The 20,238-nt window shown below is 39.2% G+C and overlaps 1 protein-coding gene across 8 annotated transcripts in view; it reads right to left on the reverse strand.

The window, feature by feature from the left end:
- Positions 1 to 20,238, reverse strand: part of Iqch (IQ motif containing H) — a 206,450-nt gene that overhangs the window by 113,918 nt on the left and 72,294 nt on the right. For all 8 annotated transcript variants that reach the window (XM_090358130.1, XM_090358132.1, XM_090358133.1 and 5 more), the window contains 3 exons: positions 17,658 to 17,786; positions 10,189 to 10,265; positions 8,214 to 8,249 (listed from right to left, as the gene is read on the reverse strand). In XM_090358130.1, the coding sequence (XP_090214256.1) occupies positions 8,214 to 8,249; positions 10,189 to 10,265; positions 17,658 to 17,786 (242 nt within the window). The remainder of the gene's footprint in view (positions 1 to 8,213; positions 8,250 to 10,188; positions 10,266 to 17,657; positions 17,787 to 20,238) is intronic.

Consider the following 20,238-nt stretch of genomic DNA (forward strand, 5'->3'; position numbering starts at 1 on the left):
GGAATTATTGGCTTTTTATAAACTCTTGGTGGTGGTAAAAACCATCAAACCAAGGATAGATGCTTTCAATGGCATCACTTCCTGCCTCGTGAGAAAGACCAGCAGGAGGGGAGGTTTCTTCTTTTCTTTTCAATTTTTTAATACAGATAATTCTTTGTATTTTCACCACAACTAGGTGGCAAGTTGCTCTTATTACCTAATATGTAATGTTGAGGAGTGTGACATTCTAATATTCAAAGATCTGCATTCAACAGTCCTAAGATTATAAAACCTACAAACTGTCTAGGACTTCAGTGTCAATTAAGAGTGAGAATAAACCAGGTGTGGGAGCTCACATCTATAATCCTAGCTACTTGGGGAGGCTGAGATCAGGAGGATCATGGATTTGAGTCCAGGCTAGAGAAAAAAGCTTATGAGACCCATACCAATAGGAAAAGCCAAATGTGATGTGCTACTAGAATCCCAGTTTGAGGGGTAAATGCAAGTAGGAAGATCAAAATCCAGGCTGGCTTGGACAAAAAAAATGAGACCCGGTTTCAAAAATAACCAAAGCAAAAAAGGCAAGGGCTCAAGTGGTAAAGCACCTGCCTAGCAAGTTTGAAACCTTGAGTTCAAACCAGGGTATTGGGTGGGGGGGGGGAGGAGACCCAGATTCCTTAATCTATATAAAAAGAATAAAAGGTACAAATAGAAAACCCATTGGGCAAGCATCAAGAATACTAAGTGTAAAAAGTCACTTGGATCAGCAGCAATTTTCTAGGAATAATTTCTGCAATTGCTTTGAAAGATGTCATTATTCAAATGAGTCTTCCTGAACTCTAAAACATACCTTGGGGAGAAAATCCCTATCGATGAATGTGTTCTGACAGATCAGAAACACAAACAGATCTGACACTGATGGAAGATAAAACAGAACAGGATCATGAAGATATTTCACAGAGATGGAGTCTATTTTCAGTCAAATGTAAAATTTCCTTTTCTAGAGGCAATGTTACTTGACTGCAGCATTGATTTCATCTTTTCTGCTACGCTTTGAATAGTCTCTGAAAGAATGTGACACAGTTAAGAACCACTTGGGACAATAATTGTGGATGGGTTGGATCTGTGGGTTCAAGCCTGACATTCACGAATCCCTTGAGCCAAGATACCCCATTATTTTCTCTGTAAGTAAAGGAGAAAAAGCTAGACTTGAAGAGGACCTCTAAGACTACCAAAGTAAAGCTGGAAACTCCAAATTTTCCTGAGGAAAAGTAGTTTATAACAAGCATACTGACAATAGGTTACTTAAAGAATGGTTGTAGATGGGGCAGAGTATGGCTGAGTAGGAGACTGCTTAGCATGCATGAAGCCCTGGGATCGATTCCTTGCTACCACATACACGAAGAAGCCAGAAGTGGTACTGTGGCTCAAGTGGTAGAGCACTAGCTTTGAGAAAGCTCAAAGACAGTGCCAAGGACCTGAGTTCAAGCTCTAGGACTGGCAAAAAATGGTTATGGATATAGAATTTGTTTAGTGTTTCATCTTGATGCATAAGGCATTTTTTTTTTGTTATTCCTTGGAGGGTTTATCATTTTCTGGCATGGCATTAGATGTCTCTTTATCATCTGCCTCCCTCATTAGACTCCCAAGTCCTAAGCGGGCCAGGACTTGGCTTGCTTTTCTCTGCTGAGCCTACTGACTGACAGAGTATAAGGTCAAGAAGGATTTGATGGATGGATGAATGAATGAATGAATGAATGTGTTAAAATTAAGTTCAAGCTGAATGCCAACGACGCACACCTGTAATCCTATCTACTCAGGGGACTGAAATCTGAGGACTCTGGTTTGAAGACAGCCCAGGCAGGAAAATTTTGGGAGCTTCCTATTTCAAATTGACCAGCAAAAATCTGAATGTAGGGGTATAGGTCAAGTATTACAGCATTAACTTTGAGCAGAAAAAGCCAAGGAACAGCCCAGGTCCCGAGTTCAAGCCCCAGTACCAGAACATATCCACAAAATAATTAAGTTCATAGACACTTGGTCTTGTTTTTATAGCCCAAGACTCTTCTATCATCATGTGAACTCAATGACATTTATAACAGGGTTGAAAGATATGATAATGGCTAAGAAACTGTGGCAAATTTTAATATAAATATTAAATCATAATAACAGAATATTATATGGCCACTGAAGTATTTTAGAGTGCTAATCCATATCTGTAAAGGGTTAAATTGTTAGGTAAAGAGAGTAAAAACCACAGTTGAACTAATAATAAGATTCAAATAAAGGAACACAGTAAGCTTAGCTAATGCCCAAGGGTTGTGACATTATGAAAAAATTTCTTGTATACTTGAACTTTTTTTCTCTTTTTAGAACTTTCCAAATTGTTCATGAATGAGCAATTCATAATTTGTTAAATGAAAGAGATAAAGTTTGAGAAAAATAAAGATTATTTTATGGCTTGCTGATAACCTTTTTTCTGGAATACATGAGTAAAATCGTTAATCACAGGCAGTAAAAATGAGCAGTTAGGTAGCGCTATGAGGATTGTAAAAACAATCCTTCTCTAGTCAATTGCTTCTTGTAAGAAAATACTTGTTTTTCAAATAAAACCATAAAATTAAGTTCACTTTGAAAAGCTGATGCTAAAAGGGTAGGTAGGTAGGGTTGTAATTTCTAATGAAATAGACAAAATGGTTTTCAAAAGGTTCTACACTTTTTATTCTGCTTGGGAATTTATTTCTTCCTTAAATGGGGTTTCTATTTATTTATTTATTCTTTACTTTATTGTTGGCATAAAGGTGATATACAGAAGGATTATAATTACATGAGTCAGATAATGAGTACATTTCCTTTCATACAGTGCCTTCTGTTTCCTTACTTTTAAATAGGGTTTCATGAAAGAAAATGAGTCTGAAAGAGGGAAAACTAGCCTCAGATTTGCTCCTTTGGGCACTGGGCCTATCGGATACCAGCAAATAATCTATTACTTCAGCTATGCTGTCAGCCAATTTCCATGTTTTCATTTGGGTTTTGAGATAAGGGTCTTTTCACTAACTGCTGGGACTGGCCTCCGTCTTAAAATCCTCTTACCTCTGCCTCCTAAGTGAATGGAATAACGGCTGTGTACTACTTTGCCTGGCTCTGGATTTTGACTTGCTTTGGGATCTCTCATTATAATTCCAGGTTGCATTCTTGTCATCAAAGTAATATCTGCCCTCTTTCTAATCTTTTAGGCAGGATCAAAAACAAAATAAGCGCTAGATTTTGCTATAACACAAAGTCTCCAGGGAGTATGGTGTTGGATTGAAAAGAGGTAGGCCATTACCCTAGGAGACAAGATATGTTAAAGCCCAAACTGCTACTAAATATCATCTAGGAACCGTTAAATATTTATTTTAAATCCTGGAACATTTTGTTCAAACATAACATAATTTGGGCAGTAAAGACAGAAAACAGAAGTAGACACATGATAGCCAATGCCTGTAATCCCAGTTATGTGGCAGACTGAAATTGGAAGGGTTAAAGTCAGAGTCCAGCGCCAGCAAAAAGTAAATGTGTTCTTTGTCTCAACAAATAATCCTAATGTGGTAGCAACTGCTGTCCTTGCTACAGAGAAGGCATTCTAAAGTCTGGCCTTTGGCAACAATGAGTTCTTAGGTGGAAAATGGCTAGAGGTGTGGCACAAATTCTTGCCCAGCAAGCACAAGACTCTGAGTTCAAACCTCAGACCCCCAAAAGAAAAAATATATGCAGAAACAAATCAACAAAAAACCCCCAAAGGACTAAGAAAGTTGAGATACCAAATTAGAGATTAAAATATCCAGGTGTCTTTATTTCTCCTTATTTGCATGAGGATCAGAAATGTTTCTGTCTCTACCCCATTTCTCCCTTCTTTAACTTTGTTATACTAAAATGAATCCTGATAACCAACTCCCAAAATAGTACCATCCAAATCTTTTCTTCCTATGCAAAAGGAAATTTTACAATAGAGGTATGACTTAGAAAACAGGATTTCTCTGCTACACGATAGAGTTGGAGAGACACTGGAACTCATAGGCACACGCAAAAACATCAATGTTTGTGAAGTTATGCACCTTCTATCTGGTGAATATAATGTAACCCTTCTATTAATCACAATAAAAAAAGTAGTGTACCCATTACTTGATGAATGTAACTGTAACCACTGTATCTATAGCCCAACAATAAAATGCAATAAAAAAGAAAAAAACCACACACACATACGTATAAAGAAAGAGAGGTGAAGTTTCCTCTTTCATTTTAGTCCTATTCTTCTCTCTCTCATCCCAGAAGCAAACACACACACACACACACACACGCACATTTAGTCTTCATCTAGTTTGGTAAGTATATTTGTTCACTTATTTTACTCATGAAAAGAATTATCCAAATTAATTAAAGTTAAGAGGATCTTAACAGAGGTATTAAATGGTTGCTTTGATATAACTAAAAGAAACTGGATGCCAGTGCCTCATGCCTGCAATCCTAGTTACTCAGGAGGCTGAGATTTGAGGATCATGGTTCAATCACTGGCCAGGACAGTAAAGTCCATGAGACTCTGATCTCCAATTAACCACTAAAAATCCAGAAGTGGAGCTGTGGCTTAAGTGGAACAGTGCTAGCCTTGATCAAAAAAGCTCAAGGACAGTACCTAGGCCTTGAGTTAAAAACCTCAGGACTAGAACAAAAAAATTAAAGATTCCTTAAACTTCTTGAAATAACAAGTTACAAACTCTAATATAATTTTGCCTTGAATGACAAATTGCATATAATGTGTCATCTATATTATACATACCTGAATTGTGGGAGTGTACTCAGGATTTTGTAACCACAAAGCATATCATAACTATTTGACCCCAAAGCAAGTCAGTCTTATCTGATCCTAAAGTCACCTGAATAGAGCTCATACTTATTTAGCTACTGTCTACTCCTTAATATAAACTTTATGTAATGAGTAGAGCTATTTGTTTCATTCTTTTCTAAAATGGGAACAGAAAAATAGTATAGCAATGGAGAATTATTAGTAATTTCCATGTTTAGAACATCCCTATGTTTTAAAGTATATGTATATTGGCTTGTATAATGTTTCAAAAACAAAATCTTTAACTAGAAATTGTCTGACTGTAAAATAGTATTATTTGCTTCATAAGAACTATTTGATCTATAATTTAATATACAGTTATGTTTATTCCAATGAAATTTAAAACTTATGAGTGCATTTTTTGTATAATTTCAGTGTTACTGGTAAATAAAATAAAATTATCATCAACTTCAAAAAAATAAATCTTTGGATCAACTTGACAGACTCAAACATCTTCAATTTCTTGAGTTTTGGCTATTTGTTTAAATAATCCAGAAGAGGAAGAAGGCTGGTAACCATTAGAGCTTATACAAGCAGACAACTCAGAGGGTGTGATAAAAAATACAGGAATAACTGACCATCTCTACACATGGCATTGGTTAGAGAACATGCTGAATTATATCAGGTAGGCAGAGATGTGATATACTTTGGAAAGACAGTCATAGAAAATGATTTACATTTGAAGATTTCCTAATGCTTTTGGGGGGTCATATAGGGGGTTATACAGTTTTGTATATTGGATCTGCCATTTCAATTGCTGCATGACTTAACCACTCTGTATTCCAGCAACATGAAAATAATAATGATATACATAGCATACAGATGTTGAAAAAAATGAAGTGAGGTAACCCACTTAAGATGCCAAGAACTGAGCCTAGCACAGAGAAAACACTCTGTCCATGTTGGTTGCTGGAGACAGTAATAGCAGCAGTAGCCATGATAGTGATAGTTATACTTGGAGAACTGGCCATGGGGAAAAGATTAGAACCTGGCAAGTGCCAAGACCATTGAGTTTGGAGAGCCTCAGTCTGTCAGCCCTTTTTCGCAGCAGCAACGACTGCAAGGAGGCTCTGTGGTTGCCAGAAGGGCTGGTGGTTAATGCCATTTACATAGCTAACCTTCAATGTGCTTCAGAATTTCCTCAACATAGGAGGTCAATGGAAGGGGGCTGGAGAGCTAATTGCACTGATTTTTACTCAGGAGCCATTGGTTGAGGTTCAGTAAGACTCTTTATCATCATTGTAAACACAGTCCTACCTAGTAGCAGACCTATAGGCAAAAAAAGGATCCAAAAAGTGTGCTCTTTCCTTGGAAAGAGGTGGTTCAGCTGCTTCTGAAATTCTTTTGGTTGTTTTCTTTGTGTACATGCATGCGTGCGTGCATTTGTGCATGTGTGTGCATGTGTGTGTGTGTGTGTGTGTGTGTGTGTGTGTGTGTGTGTGTGTGTGTGTTGGTACTGGGGCTTGAACTCAGGATCTCTGGCTCTTGCTTGACTCTTTTTAATCAAAGCTGGCATTCTACCACGCGAGCCAAAAATCCACTTCCAGCTTTTTGGTGATTTAATTGGAAATAAAAGTCTCAGAGATTTGTCTGCTCAGGCTGGCTTTGAATCATGATCCTCAGATCTCAGCTTTCTAAGTAGTTAAGATTACAGGTGCGAGTTACTGATAGCCAGCTTTCCTTTAAAATTTTTAAAAAAGGGTCAGCAGTTTGGCCTAGTGGTGGAGTGCTTGCCTAACATGCACGAAGATCCAGGTTCGAGTCCTCAGTACCACATACATAGCAAAAAGCCAGAAATTGTGCTGTGCTCAAATGGCAGAGCTCTAGCCTTGAGAAAGCCCAAGGACAGTGCCCAGGCCCTGAGTTCAAGGCCCAGGATTGGCAAAATAAAAATAAAAAAAGTTTTTTTTGCCAGTCCTGGGCTTTGAACTCAGGGCCTGAGCTTGGGCTTTCTCAAGGCTAGAGCTCTACCACTTGAGTCATAGCACCACTTCTGGCTTTTTTTTTTTTCTATGCATATGGTACTGAGCAATCAAACCCGGGTCTTTGTGCATGCTAGGCAAGCACTCTACCGCTAGGCCAAACTCCTGGCCCTCCTTTAAAATTTTTATTGATATAAAATACTCCTTAAAATGAACCACTAAGGGGTTGGGAATGTGGCCTAGTGGTAGACTGCTTGCCTAGCATGCATGAAGCCCTGGGTTTGATTCCTCAGCACAACATAAACAGAAAAGGCTGTGGCTCAAGTGGTAGTGTGCTAGCCTTGAGCAAAAGAAGCTCAGGGACAATGTCCAGGTCCTGGATACAAGCCCCAAGACTGGCAAAAAAAATAAATAATGAGTCACTAAGTTATGAGTACTTTACACTTTCAAAGCATTCTTCCACAGAACCCAGTTAGTCCTTTCAACAGTGTTATGAGAAAGGTGATAGTATCACTCCACTAGTCAGAGGGAAAAATGAGGTTCAGAGAGTTTAAGTGACTTGCCAAATCTGGTTCCATCTCCTCTCAGAAAGAGAACCCAACATGCTCCAGTTTCAGGTTCAGGGCTTGAAGCCAGTGGAACATCCCTTGCTAGTTTCTGCTTACATTTTGTGAGACTTACATTTTTGTAGCTTTTTATGTGTGTCCTTACTATTTGTGGTTGGCGTAACTTTAAACTTTAAATCTCATGCCCTAGCCTACCCTGTTACAAATACTGGCTGTGCACCTATGTGGTATGTACACACACACAAACACACACACAAACACACACATATACACGTACACACACTAACATGGAAGCACAAGCTAAGGAACAATTTAATTTATCTTTAACATCTTATTTTATAAGTGTACTAATTCTATGGTAGAGGTTATACCTTCAACCAAAATAAATAATCAAATCACTGATCTGATTTGAGGCTAGTAAGCCATTTGGACTGCAGATCAAATGCAAAAGAAGTATTTTACTTTATGTGAATCATAATGGGTTTTTGTTTTTTTTTTGCCTGTCCTGGGACTTGAACTCAGGGCCTGGGCACTGTCCTTGGACACTTTTTGTTCAAGGCTACAGCTCTGCCACTTGAGCCACAGTACCACTTCTGGAGTTTTTTGTGTATGTGGTACTGAGGAATTAATCCCAGGGCTTCATGCATGCTAGGCAGGCACTCCCAGCCCAGGATTTTTTTCCCCTGGAAAGCATGATCTAATTTCTTTTACAAAGGAAGCCAAAAGAACTTTTGTTGCTGTCCCAGCTGTCAGGCAGCCTCCCTTCCCCCCTACCCCTGCCACTCCATACTTCTGCCCTGAAGCTAAATCAAGGGACATCAGGTGACAAATCCCAAATTTCTACTAGTCACACAAATTACAAACCTTATCACTATATCCTGTTATACTTCTGCTTCTCCCCTAAAATGAAGAAAGAGACATGGTTTAAATCAAAATGACTCTCATGGACCATTGTGCAAAACTAATAGAAGGCTTACAATTGCCTCTCCCTCCCCCACCACTTTTCCCTGTTTTCCCTGCTGGGCCAGCCTGCTCCTCTTTCCCTACAAGCAGGAGCTAATAATTAGAAAGGCCTTTCCCACCCTAGACAATGAGCTGGGCTTGCCAAGCCCCATTTGCTTTGAGGAAAGAGTTTGACAAAGTAAATATTGACAAAAACAAGTATAGTCAGATGTCAAGGCACAATTCTCCACAATTCTCTGGCTGGTGGTGGACCCTGGTGTCTTAAAATGCTCTGTATAATGAATCTCTAGAAGTTCTCTCTTTTGCTTACCTTTATCTTCATGCTCAGTCCATTTTCCACCAAGTATATGAATAATTACAGCTACATTGAACAGCCAATTCAGAAATAGTGTACCATAGTCTTTAAAATATTACTGCTTCTAGCAGTAGGGGATTGAAATGAGAACTAATTAGCATTCAAAAATATGTTATTATTAAAAATTTTTTTGAGGCCAACTGCATACTGACTAAAACCTACTCATGATATTTGTATTATTTGTAGGTATATCCTTTATGAATCTGTGGAAACTGGGCACTCAACGTGGGTGAGAATCAAAACAGGTGCCTCTGCCTGTTTCCATCTTGCACATTAGCCTGTGGCCACCTCACAGCCTGTTAAACAGCTGAATCTAACACAATAACAGGGCTGGCCAGGCACTGCCTGAAGGCCTGTCTGTCTTGGGATTTAGCCATTTACATTGATTTTTTTAACTCACATTTTTTCATGAAACATTTGCTGAAACATTTCATGAAACATTTTCATGAAATATTTGCTGTGGCAATTGGGGTGTCACATGACATTGTTACTACACAAACAGCCTGGAAATCTCTTTTAGGAGAAACAGCCCACTAATGCCAGAAATACAATGAGAGGCTCTTGAGGAAGATTTGTGTGTTAAAAGGTGAAGGGCCAGGAAGAACAGGTAGCTGTTGACTGTGGGGATACAGCCAGATTTAATGTCTACCATGCCACTCTCCAAACATTTTTTTCTTTTCTATTTATTTTTTTATGGGAGCAGCTGAAAACAAAAACAAACAAACAAACAAACAAAACAAACAAACAAAAAACACAAGACCATATTGGATAAGCCGAGAAATGATGCTACCAGATGTCTGTCTCCTTTCTGTGGTGAAAAGTTTCAATGATCACAAGTCTGTGGCCCATAGGCATGAGAAAGCTTACTATAAAATTTGGCCAGGGATGACATCACAAGAATGAAGTACATTATAGTGTGAGGGGTACAAGTGTGAAAGAATACAGAACACTTTCCTCTTTTTTGCTGAGCCTTCTGGGCAAAACTAAAGGTTTGCCTATATTTAAAGACAAAATGAGATATCACAGACTTCAGAGACACACCCAGTCCAACACAAATTTAAATATAAGCAATAGCTCTTATAGCCTAGACTCCTGGGACCATGATCAGCTTAGAAGTATCAGCTGACTCCAGCACTTAGTGAGGCTCACAAAGATGTGTCAGGACTGAATAATTTAAGACTCCACTGAGCATGTCACAGTGGCATCAAATGGTACAATAATCCCCCTTTTTAAAATCAGGGGCTAACTATGTAACTCAGTGCAGAGAGCTTTCTTAGCACATAGGAGGTCCCAGGTTTGGCCCTCAGCATTAGAGAAACATAAAAGAAAACATTAATATAACATAATAAACTATAACATAACACTACATACCATATCATAACACAACAACATGGCACATATAACTCCTGGTAGCAGCTTCAGCTGCTCTATACTATATAGATATATTCCTCTACCAAAAAAAATCTCAGATAATATTATAAATCAAAACATTTCCCTTTCTGAAGTTAGACCTACGAATACCTTTAGCTTTTGTTTCTTCAAGAGAGCATCTTCTTGTGGAGTTGGAGATATTTTCCCAGGTGTAACGAGGGGAAGGGCTGTGGATGGAGGTAGGGCAAAGTTACCTCTTTCAGAAAGAAAGGCTGAGGCCCAAGATATGCTATTGGGTTGCATCCTGATAGTCAAATGGAGCTGTCTCCAGCTGTCAATCAGTCTTTCATGAATCCATCCAATGAACCATCAGTGACCAATGACTTAAAAACCAACAGCAGTGGAGTAACATACTTCATCCGATGCCAGGTTAGTTCACCTTTTACAAATTGCTATGTGAAAAGGCAGATCCAAAAGAGCAGGCAAATTTGAGGGTACTTGGTTAGCCTACAGAACACTTCACTATAAGGCAGTGTGTGTGTGTGTGTGTGTGTGTGTGTGTGTGTGTGTGTGTGTGTGTGTGCCAGTACTGGGCCTTGGACTCAAGGGGCACTGTCTCTTAGCTTTTCTGCTCAAGGCTGGTACTCTATCACTTGAGCCACAGTTCCAGCTTTTTGGTGGCTAATTGGAGACAAGTCTAATGGACTTTCCTGCCCTAATTGGCTCAAATTGTGATCCTCAGGTATCAGCCTCCTAAGTAGCTAAGATTACAGATATATGTTACTGATTCCTGGCTGAGAAGGCTTCTTTAAATAGGAATATTCCCAAGTTCATGTACAAGATAATTCATAGAGCTATATATGATAGACTATTCTATTGTGTAGCTATTTACAATACATGACTAAAAAATTTCAGGGGCTCAGGGACATAATACAGGTGCATGGCACCATAAATATTATATTTGAAATTAATTAAATCTACAAGCAACCACTTTTTGAGACAATATTGAGTGCATGGGGTGGGGGAACCTTCATGCTAACTGGGGGTTTTCAATCACATCTCCCTGGCTGCCTACAGTAAACTCAACTCCCCTTTACAAACAACCAGAGCTTGGTATACCCAGGGGAGAAAAATCCTTAGATCATTCTTTTCAAGAAGGGAAATAAAAATTTTAGCTAAATGATTAATTGAATAAAAGAAGCTAAGTTTTTTCATCTTAATTCCTTCAATTCAATTCCTTTTTGCTGTTGGTTCTATAACAACAATCTTTAAAAGAATTGACAAACATTATCAAAACCAACATTCCAGTAAGGGTTGTCATTACATGACCTAGAGTCCTAGTTTGAAGCCTTAATTCTTCTGCCTCAAGTGGACCTACGGCACATTTTCAACCATCTTTCTTTCTTTCCATCCTTTCCCCTTTCTTTCTTTTCTTTTCTTCCCTTCTTTCCTTCCTTCCTTCCTTTCCTGGGACTTGAACTCAGAGTATAGGTATTGTCCCTGAGAATTTTTTTTACTCAAGGCTAGTATTCTACTCTCTGCCATAAATCATTTCTCCATTTCTGGCATTTTTGGTGGTTCTTAGAGATAAGAGTCTCACAGACTTCAGTGTCCTAAGTTGCTAGGATTACATGTGTGAGCCACTGGAACCTGGTTCAACAATCTTCTTAATTCATATTCTCTCTCTCTCTCTCTCTCTCTCTCTCTCTCTCTCTCTCTCTCTCTCTCTCTCTCTCTCTCTCTCTTTCTCTCTCTCTCTCTCTCTCTCTCTCTCTCTCTCTCTCTGAGAGAGTGAGCATATGAGCATGCGAAAAAAAAAAAAAAGAATCCTAATAAGTATGCAACAGGACAAATAAAAAAAAACTATATGCTCAAAGCATACCTGCAATATAAAAGGTAAAACAACAACTTATATGGAGCTAGAAGTGAATGAGGAAGAGCCATGCTTCTATATTTGCTCAGTGGTATTATAGTACCATGAAGTATATGTGTAGCACACAGAATCCCTGATGGCAGCTATGATAAACAGAAAATAATAATATCTTCAATATATTAAAAAGATAGCTTTCAAAATAGTGACATAATAAACACATTTTAAAGGCAAATAAAAGTTCAGGGAGGGGCCAGGAGTTTGGCCTAGTGGTAGAATGCTTGCCTAGCAGGCATGATGCTGAAAAAAACAAAACAACAACAAAAACAAAAGTGGTGCTGTGGCTCAAGTGGTAGAGTGCTGGCCTTGAGGAAAGCCCAAGGACAGTGCTCAGGCCCTGAGTTCAATCCCCACTACTGGCAAAAAAAAAAAATTCAGGGAGCTGGGTATTGGTAGCCTATGTCTGTAATCCTGGTTATCTATGTAGGAGGCTTCACTCTGAGAACTGAGGTTCTGTCAGCTTGGACAGGAAAGTCAGTAAATTCTTTTTTTTTTTTTTTTTTTTTTTTTTTTGCCAGTCCTGGGCTTGAGCTCAGGGCCTGAGCACTGTCCTTGGACTTTCTCAAGGCGAGAGCTCTACCACTTGAGCCTTAGCACCACTTCCAGCTTTTTTGTATGTATGTGGTACCAAGGAATTGAACCCAGGTCTTCGTGCATGTTAGTCAAGCACTTTAACCACTAGGCCAAATTCCCGGCCCAGTCAGTAAATTCTTATCTCTAAGTAACTAACAAAAAGGTGGAAGTGAAGCTATGACTCAAGTAATAGAGTGCTAGATTTGAGCAAAAAGCTCCAGGCCCTCAGTTTAAGACCCTGGACCAACACATACACAAAGCTGATGGAGTTTACCATCAATAGAGTTGGGCCAGTGGAAATTTAAAGAATATAATTTAGATATGAAAGAGTTGATAATACATTGAAGGTTTGAGGTACAAGAAAGGAATGAAACAAAACAGTGGTGAATATTTAGGATACTATTTTAAAATATTGATTGTGTAAGAATATTAATAATGTAAGGGTTTGTTTTGCCAGTATTGAGGTTTGTCAGTACTTGAGACCTGTGCTTATGGTCAACCATTTAACCATGGCTCCATCCTGCCAGTTAACTGGAGATATAATCTTGTGAACTTTTCCATCCAGGTTGGCTTTGAACCATGTTCCTCCAGGTCTCCACCTCTTAAGTGGCTAGGATTACAGGTATGAGCCACTAGTGCTAGACATCTTGTGGTATTTTTTTTTTTAAAGAGAATACAGCCAGGCACCAACGACTCACATCTGTAATCCTAGCAACTCAAGGGTCTGAGATCTAAGGATAACAGTTTGAAACTCCCCTGGGCAGGAAAGCCCATAACACTCCTATCTCCAATAAACTAGCAAATTATAAAGAAAGGAAGGAAGAAAGAAAGAAAAGCAAGCAAGCAAGCAAGCCAGAAGTGGAGCTGTATCTCAAGTGGTAGAGAGCTAGCCTTTAGGAAAAAAAGCTTAGGTATAGTGCCCAGATTCTAGGTTCAAGCACCAGGACACACACACATACTTACACACATGCACGCGCGCGCGCGCGCGCGCACACACACACACACACACACACACACACACACACACACACAAGAGTACAAGTAAAAATATATAAAAACAGTTCTAGATTCCATTTGCTATTGGTGAATGTCTACATGAAGAATTTAGGCTATAGTTACTTTGTTTGCTTCTCTCTTGTGATATCAGGGTTTTGTTTTAATTTGTTGTACTGATATTGAGGCTTAAACTTAGAACTTAGACACTATTCCTTGGCTTTTTCACTCAAGGCTGGCACTCTATCACTTAACCCATAGCTCAACTTCTGGCTTTTTTGGTGGTTAATTAGAGATAAGACTCATGAATTGTTTTGTCTGGACTGACTTCAAACCACAATCTTTAGATCTCAGTCAGGATTATAGCCACAGGCCCCTGGCTGGCATCAGTGAATTTTTGACTACATAAAATGATCTCAGACGTTTTTCTTCCTATTTTCTAAGAGAATTTGGGTAGAATTCCATTGGTTGCTCAAATGTAAGTTGTTCAATTTCTATGTACTTTATAGATTCCAGAGCTTTTCTTATTATTTTTACATTTCTAATGCTATGATTAGAAAGGATCTTACTGGGGTCAGGAGTTTGGTAGAGTGCTTACCTAGCATGCATGAAGACCCAGCGGCCAGGAGTTTGGTAGAGTGCTTACTTTGCATGCATGAAGACCTAGGTTCGATTCCTCGGTACCACATACATAAAAAAGCCAGAAATGGTGCTGTAGCTCAAGTGGTAGAGCTCTAGCCTTGAGAAAGTCCAAGGACATTTCTCAGGCCTGGAGTTCAAGGCCCAGGAATGGCAAGAAAGAAAGAAAGAAAGAAAGAAAGAAAGAAAGAAAGAAAGAAAGAAAGAAAGAAAGCAAGCAAGCAAGCAAGCTTGCTTCTGATGATTTCAATTATTTTTTTATTTTTGAGAGTTTATGACCTGCAACATGATATATCCTGGAGAATGCTCTATGTGTTGATGATATAACTATATAATTAGCTATTGGATTGATTATTCTGTAGATATTCCATACAGTATTTGTTTCTAGGGTGCATTCAACTCTACTATTCTCAATTTTGTCTGGATGATCCCTTGTTAAAAGTGGTGTGTGTTAAAGTCCCCAGCTATTATGATACATAATATTGGGTATGGATGTGCACATGTATATTGGTATACATATGTACACAGATATGTATGCATACATATGATATTGATGATATATACACCTATTTATGTGCATATTTAATGTCTAGCATGTGTACATGAATACATGTATATGACTGTATATAATGTATATATATATATACAAATTTATAGTTATACACATATATGTATACAGTCGATAGGTGAAAATCTACAAAGTAGCAGTGTTAGGTGCCCTTCATTATATTGGGGTTCACTTTTGCTACTTCGAGGATTTTCACCTACTATGGGTGTCTCTGGAACATAACTCTCACAAGAGGTGAGGGATCACTGTATATTTAGAATTGTTATTTTCTGGATGTTATCATCATAAAAGGACCTTTCTTACTTCTTTTTACTAATTTTGAATTCATCTATTTTATGTGATAAAGTATGGCTATTCTAGGGCCGGGAGTTTAGCCTAGTGGTAGAGTGCTTGCTTAACATGTACAAAGACCCGGGTTCAATTCCTTGGCACACCATACATAGAAAAAAGCTGGAAGTGGTGCTGTGGCTCAAGTGGTAGGGCTCTACCTTGAGAAAAACCAAGGACAGTGCTCAGGCCCTGAGTCCAAGCCCCAGGACTGGCAAAAAAAAAAAAAAGTATGGCTATTCTGGCTTCCTTTGGATTCCACTTGTATAGAATCAATCAGAGATTCATTCAGCAAGTAAAGCAGAAGGCATAAACACCATATACACCAGGCCTGGACAAATGGGAAAGATGAGAATGCTAGATTGATGCAGGGATCCTGTTAGACATTCCTTGGGATCTGTGATCCCTCTTTGTTCTAGGAACCTAGTACAAACCCTATTATTCCTGCTGATAGTGAGGCCAGAGACATTAAGTCTGAGAAAAGACATCAGTTCCAGTGCTTGTAACATAAACTTACACTTCTTGTTACTTTTAATGAGCACACTTCACATCAAGTGAGGGAAGGGATCCAGCAGTTTGAAGGTATTCATGCTGGATCCCTAGGCACAATAACCAAATGAAGCAGGGATCCAGGTGGGGAGGCCATCTTTTTCTTTTTTTTAAACTGATGTTACTGTAAAAGAACATAATGCTTAAAAAACAAAAAATGATGTTTATATATTTCCTTTTCCTCTCCCTTTTCTTTGGTGCTACTGGAGTTGGAACTCGGGGCCTCATGTTTGCAAGACAAGCATTCTACCTTTGGAGCCATTTCACAAGAGCTTTTTCACTTTTTAAAGTTAACTGCATATCGGGCCTCATGCCTTTGCTTGGGATAAGCATCAGCCCTCAGTCCTCCTCTCTACCCTGATATCAGCTGGACTTTCAGGTGTGTGCCACCATACAGGAATTACAAATGTACACACCTCACCTGTCTTATTTGTCGAAAGGAGTGTCTTGCTAGGCTTTTTGCCCAGCTGGCTTCAAACTGTGATTTTTCACAGTCTTTGCCTCCTGAGTATCCAGGATTAGAGGAATCAACTTCTATGTCCACCTGTGTTTGTGTACTGCTAATCAGGTTATACATTAATACAATATTGATTTCGAAGTCCCTGGTTTCTGCTCTCATTTTCCATATCCCCAGTTTATCCTGCCTTGCACTGAGTGGTTTAAACAAATTAAAGTGTCTTTCTCTGTCTCACAGGGAGTCAAAAGCCAAGTCATCAGCTGGCCCCTCTGCCAGCCTGAACATGGTGGCTCCAAAGTGTTTGCCCATGTATTGTTGTCACATTCACATTCCAGCTAGCCAGAGAGAAGAGAAGGGGAGGTCTTGTTCCTTCTATCTTAAGGGCATAAGCCAGAACTTTCTTTGTTTTAATGCTTACCTCCTCAGAATTGGTCACATGGTATTTCCAGATGCAAGGAAACCTGGGAAATATGTAGTCAGTCAAGCTGACTAGTTACTATCCATAATCATTTTACCTTAAAAGGGAAGAATAAACCTTGAGGGCCAGGCATAGTCTGTGCTGTAGCCTATATCATGGCATTCCTCCCTGTCTTTCCAGTCTGATCTCTTCCCTCTCTCCCTTGTTCATGGCTTGTCTTTCCACCTCATGTGCCTCTTAGACCTTGTTCCTGTCTTGGTCTCTATCTAGAGTATTTTCCCCTAGAGATTTAAATGACTGGCTTTTCCTTATCAGCTCAAGGTTTGTACTTTTCTGAAAGACATTCTCTGATTTTGCCCTCAATGGGCAAACAAGTCCCCTCACTCAGCCTCTCTAATTCACACATTTAGGTCTCTAGATTAAATTCTCATTTCCACTAGAATAGAAGCAGCAGACTATTTTTTTTTACCAGTCCTGGGGATTGAACTAAGGGCATGAGCACTGTCCTTGAGATTTCTCAAGGCTAGCACTCTCCCATTTGAACCACAACACCAAGGAATCCAACCTAGGGCTTCGCGCATGCTAGGCAGGCGCTTTACCACTAGGCCAAACTCCTGGCCCTTCAACTATTATTTACATATCTTCATTACATCTGTTTTGTTTCTCAAATCAAACTGCAAGCCTCTTGCAAATATCAACCTCCTAACACACACATACACGCACGCGCGCACACAGACACACAGACACACACACAACATGGCTTCTTCATACGTACTTTCAAAATGGCTGAGGTTACTTTAGTAACCTGAAGTAGAATTCAACATTTACAATTTTCTTCTTATTCTATTATTAAGAATAAAAGCTGAGGGCCGGGAGTTTGGCCTAGTGGTTAAAGTGCTTGCCTAGCATGCACGAAGACCAGGGTTCAATTCCTTGGTACCACATACATACAAAAAAGCCGGAAGTGGTGCTGAGGCTCAAGTGGTAGAGCTCTAGTCTTGAGAAAGTCCAAGGACAGTGCTCAGGCCCTGAGCTCAAGCCCAGGACTGGCAAAAAAAAAAAAAAAAGAATAAAAGCTGAATGGAGAAGGCTAAGTTTAGGGGAGTGAGTTTCTGTGAAATCCCAGCAAAAGCTAAGCATGACAGAAAAGAGTGTCTTGTCTTACCTTTAGTTGTGACCTTGTGTGATTCCTCAAAACTATGCAGAGGAACGGCTTTGTGTTTGAAGGGTGGATTTTGCCAGGTGATCCTGGCTGTTGGAGGAATCAGTCCCCGTTGTAATAAACTTAAAATTCCTAAGAAAAAGAAGAGTTCACAGCATATGAGTTTGATGCCAAGCAATGCCAGTTCTGAGCTCTGAAGCTTTCAACAGGTTCAACTTACTTCCCTCATCATCCTATTTGTAAGACCACATTCTAGTATTTCTAGTGCTCTAATCCTTTTCATACACACACACACACACACACACACACACACACACACACAAAATAGCATCCATGTATATTCATTTTAGCTTAAAATTCTAACCCAAGGAAAAAACATCATTTCTAATAGCAGTAATATGAAATAAGGCTATACTAAGGTAATTTCATTTTTAAGGTAGATACATAATTTCAAGGCAAACTGAAATGTCCTTACACTTATGACATTCTCAATCACTGCTAATATTGTTAGTCTTTTTAAAAATGCAAACGAGGCACACATTTAAGAGCTAAAGAGATGTTTGATTCTGAAATAAAATCCGTATGCTTGAAACCCTGCCCCTTGTTATAATCAGTTATATTTTATTAAAACAAAAACAAAAACAGGCACCAATGGCTCACATCTATAATCCTAGCTACTCAGGAGCCAAAATCTGAGGATTGGATTGTGTTTTGAAGCCAGCTGGGTCAGGAAAGTTTGTGAGACTCTTACCTCCAATTAGCCACCAAAAGTGGAACTGTGGTTCAAAGTGGTAGAGTGTTAGCCTTGAACAAAAGAGAGAAGTACCCAAGCCCTGAGTTCAAGCCCCACAACTGACAAGAAAAATGGGGGTGGGGGAGGGAAGGAGAGAGAAAATGTAAAGAGACAAACAGAGAGAGAGAGAGAAGGAAGAAGAGAAGAGAGGGAAGAGAAGAGAAAGTTCATTTCCCAAGCACATTTTTTGGGGGGGAGGCTCCCACTGAAATAGGGAGAATGAAACAGGGAGTTCGTGTCTGGCTGGCACCATCTTGGCCACTGGGTCTGGCATCTTGTCTTTTTTGTGGGGGAAGGTAAAGCACGCCTCCCCTCCCAAGTAAGTTTACCTGAACTTCTGGAGGCAGAGGCAGGCACTTGGCTGATAGGCTACTAAACCTGTTGGTCCAATGCCTGGGACTGGGAGTTTCCTGTGACTCTGCCCCCTGACCTGACCCTATTAAGGCCTGGATCAGCTCAGGTACCATTACACCATGACATGTGTCTCTGGCATCATGATTTTGTCCTTTCTTTTCTCTCTGGCCTTCATGGCTCAGTTTCCTAACTGTGCTAAGTGTATTTGCAGGTTGCTGGTCTTTGAAGACAGGAGTTCACCATGCGGTCACGGGCCTATTAATAAAGACTATGAGATTCAACCTCTCAAAATGTGCCTTCTCTGTTTTCTCATCTTATAACTCCACTAGTGAATTCAAACTCTGGACAAAACTTCGTTGAATTTTTTTTAAAAAATTAATTCTACCCTCTATTAATTTTTTTCTTTTTTGGTTCATTTATATATGACAAATTATTTCCTGTTGGTAGCTTCAGTGATTGGGAATTTGGTGATTGTTGTGAAAAGATTAATGTTTCACAGAGTTCTATTTCCAGTTGGTTTAAAAGTCAGTGTAGAATACAATCTCTTAGTCTCTTTATTTTTTAGTTCACATTCTGTGTATGCTTTTCATACATGGCTAAAATTGTGGAGTCTGTATGCTCCGTGTTTGAGTGTCTGTGTAACTGTAATTCACAAAGCCCCATTCCTCTCATGGTAAAGTGCAAAATTCACTTGTTGGCCTTAATACATTAAATCACAAAGACTCTCAAAGGAGCTCTGTCTTGATTAGCTTAGAGAGATAAATAAGTACGTATATAAATCAGATATTCCTAAAGTACCCAGAAAATAATAAAATTGAACTTTTAATACTTTAAAAAAATGCTTTTTCCAGTAAGCCAGATCCATAGAAAAGTAGATAACATGGTTTCCCTCATTTGTAATAACTATGTCTATGATATTCTTTTTTCTTTGCCAGTCCTGGGGCTTGTATTTGCCCTGGTCATGGTCCCTGAGCTCCCTTTGTTCAAGGTTAGCACTCTACCACATGAGCCACAGTGCCACCTCTGGCTTTTTCTTGTTTATGTGGCACTTACTAAGCAATGGAACCCAGGACTTCATGTATGACTAGACTAGCATTCTAGCACTAAGCCACATTCCCCAGCCCATGTCTATGATATTCTTAACAGAGGATCTTAATAACCCAATTTCTTAGTAGATAGGACCATATATAATGAAGCATAGCAATATGAACTCCAAGACCTGGAAACAAGTAGTTCTTACTATGCCCTTTTTGTAGTTTTTGTAGTTGTTGTTGTTGTTGTTGTTTCTTTTAGTTTTCTGTGTTTTGTGTCTTGTATATAAGATTATTAAATATATGGAAGGGGAAGGGAAACACAGAAACAGCTGGATAAAGGATGAACTAATGGAACATTTATACTCACTTGACACTATGTTGGATATGACAGCTTGGGGGAGGG

Source organism: Megascapheus bottae, chromosome 25, assembly GCF_031878675.1.
Source record: "Megascapheus bottae isolate mThoBot1 chromosome 25, mThoBot2.hap1, whole genome shotgun sequence".
Lineage (NCBI taxonomy): Eukaryota > Metazoa > Chordata > Mammalia > Rodentia > Geomyidae > Megascapheus > Megascapheus bottae.